The sequence below is a fragment of the Pundamilia nyererei genome, unplaced genomic scaffold (assembly GCF_000239375.1).
Source record: "Pundamilia nyererei isolate P.nyererei 1_Seehausen unplaced genomic scaffold, PunNye1.0 scaffold00222, whole genome shotgun sequence".
NCBI classification, from domain to species: Eukaryota; Metazoa; Chordata; class Actinopteri; order Cichliformes; family Cichlidae; genus Pundamilia; species Pundamilia nyererei.
In genome coordinates this window covers 456,892-457,999 of record NW_005187623.1, presented here as the reverse complement: position 1 = coordinate 457,999, position 1,108 = coordinate 456,892, and the positions used below count along the sequence as shown (strand labels likewise).

Genomic DNA, 1,108 nt, shown 5'->3' with positions numbered 1-1,108 from the left:
AAAAATTGTGACGGTGAACGTCTGTCTTCTAGTTTTCCTCCAGAAGGCAGGCCCTAACCGCTAAACAGACCAGGCAGTTTATTTTAGTCATGTGGAGAGGATCAATAGTATTTGTACTTTTGCAGTTAAAATGTAGTTGTTTTATAATGCATCCTAATGTTTTGGGAAGTGGGTTTGTAAGAATAATAATAATTTAACATTTTAAAGGGACTCGAGAGAAACCAAAAATAAACCACTGGCAAGTCTAAATAACCTGTAAGTGCAAATGGGACTTTGACAGTTTGTCTTCGTCTGTGTCAGGCCTGTGATTGGCTGCCTGTCTACGGCTACTACCATCTAAACTATGAGCTAGTTGAGCTGTTGGACATGCCTGCCTCCCTCTTTAACATGCACTCACCAGTTTTCTCTTCACCTTCTTGCTACTTATCGTGCTTTCTCTTTCCAGGCCAACCTGCTGTCCTCCCATCGTAGCCTCGTTTACCGAGTAGAAACCATTGCTCTGGGAGATCAGCCATGTGACCGTGGTGAAAATGTCACATTATTCCTCTTCAATGACTGTCTTGAGGTGAAAATGCATCAACACACGATTAAAGTTTTGGTCATTCAAAGACCCAGATTCACACTTATTAACCCCTGAACCTACTGTCAGTGTAAAGGTTACCTTTATCACACCAGATCTGAAACCTAGGCTGTATTTAAATCTACCTTTGGGCTTAATTAAAAATGTATAAACATTTCTTCATATTTATATGTTGTTAGGTAAAGCTCTTTCGCAGCTAAATTAATAATTTCAGTTCAGGTTTATTTATATAGCACCAAATCATAATAACAGCTGCTTCAAGGCACTTTGCATTGTAAGGTAAAGATCCTACAATAGTACAAAGACAACTGACAAAACCCCTATGAGCAAGTGCTTCGGCGACACTGGGAAGGAAAATATAGGAATATATTGCCACCTGTTGCGTTGGCATGTTCCTAGCAGCGTTTTGCTTCATTTTTGCGTTTACGTGTGGACGGGATTATTTTTTTAAAATGAAAACGGAAAATCTCAGTTTTCAAAAATACCCGTGTACGTGTGGACGTAGCCTCAGATGCAGACATTACCATT

General features: G+C 39.6%; 1 protein-coding gene across 1 annotated transcript in view; it reads left to right on the top strand.

The window, feature by feature from the left end:
- The window catches only part of ect2 (epithelial cell transforming 2), a 38,525-nt gene that overhangs the window by 24,035 nt on the left and 13,382 nt on the right, over positions 1 to 1,108 (top strand). The window contains exon 18 of the mRNA XM_013914758.1: positions 446 to 565. Coding sequence (XP_013770212.1) covers positions 446 to 565 — 120 coding nt within the window. The remainder of the gene's footprint in view (positions 1 to 445; positions 566 to 1,108) is intronic.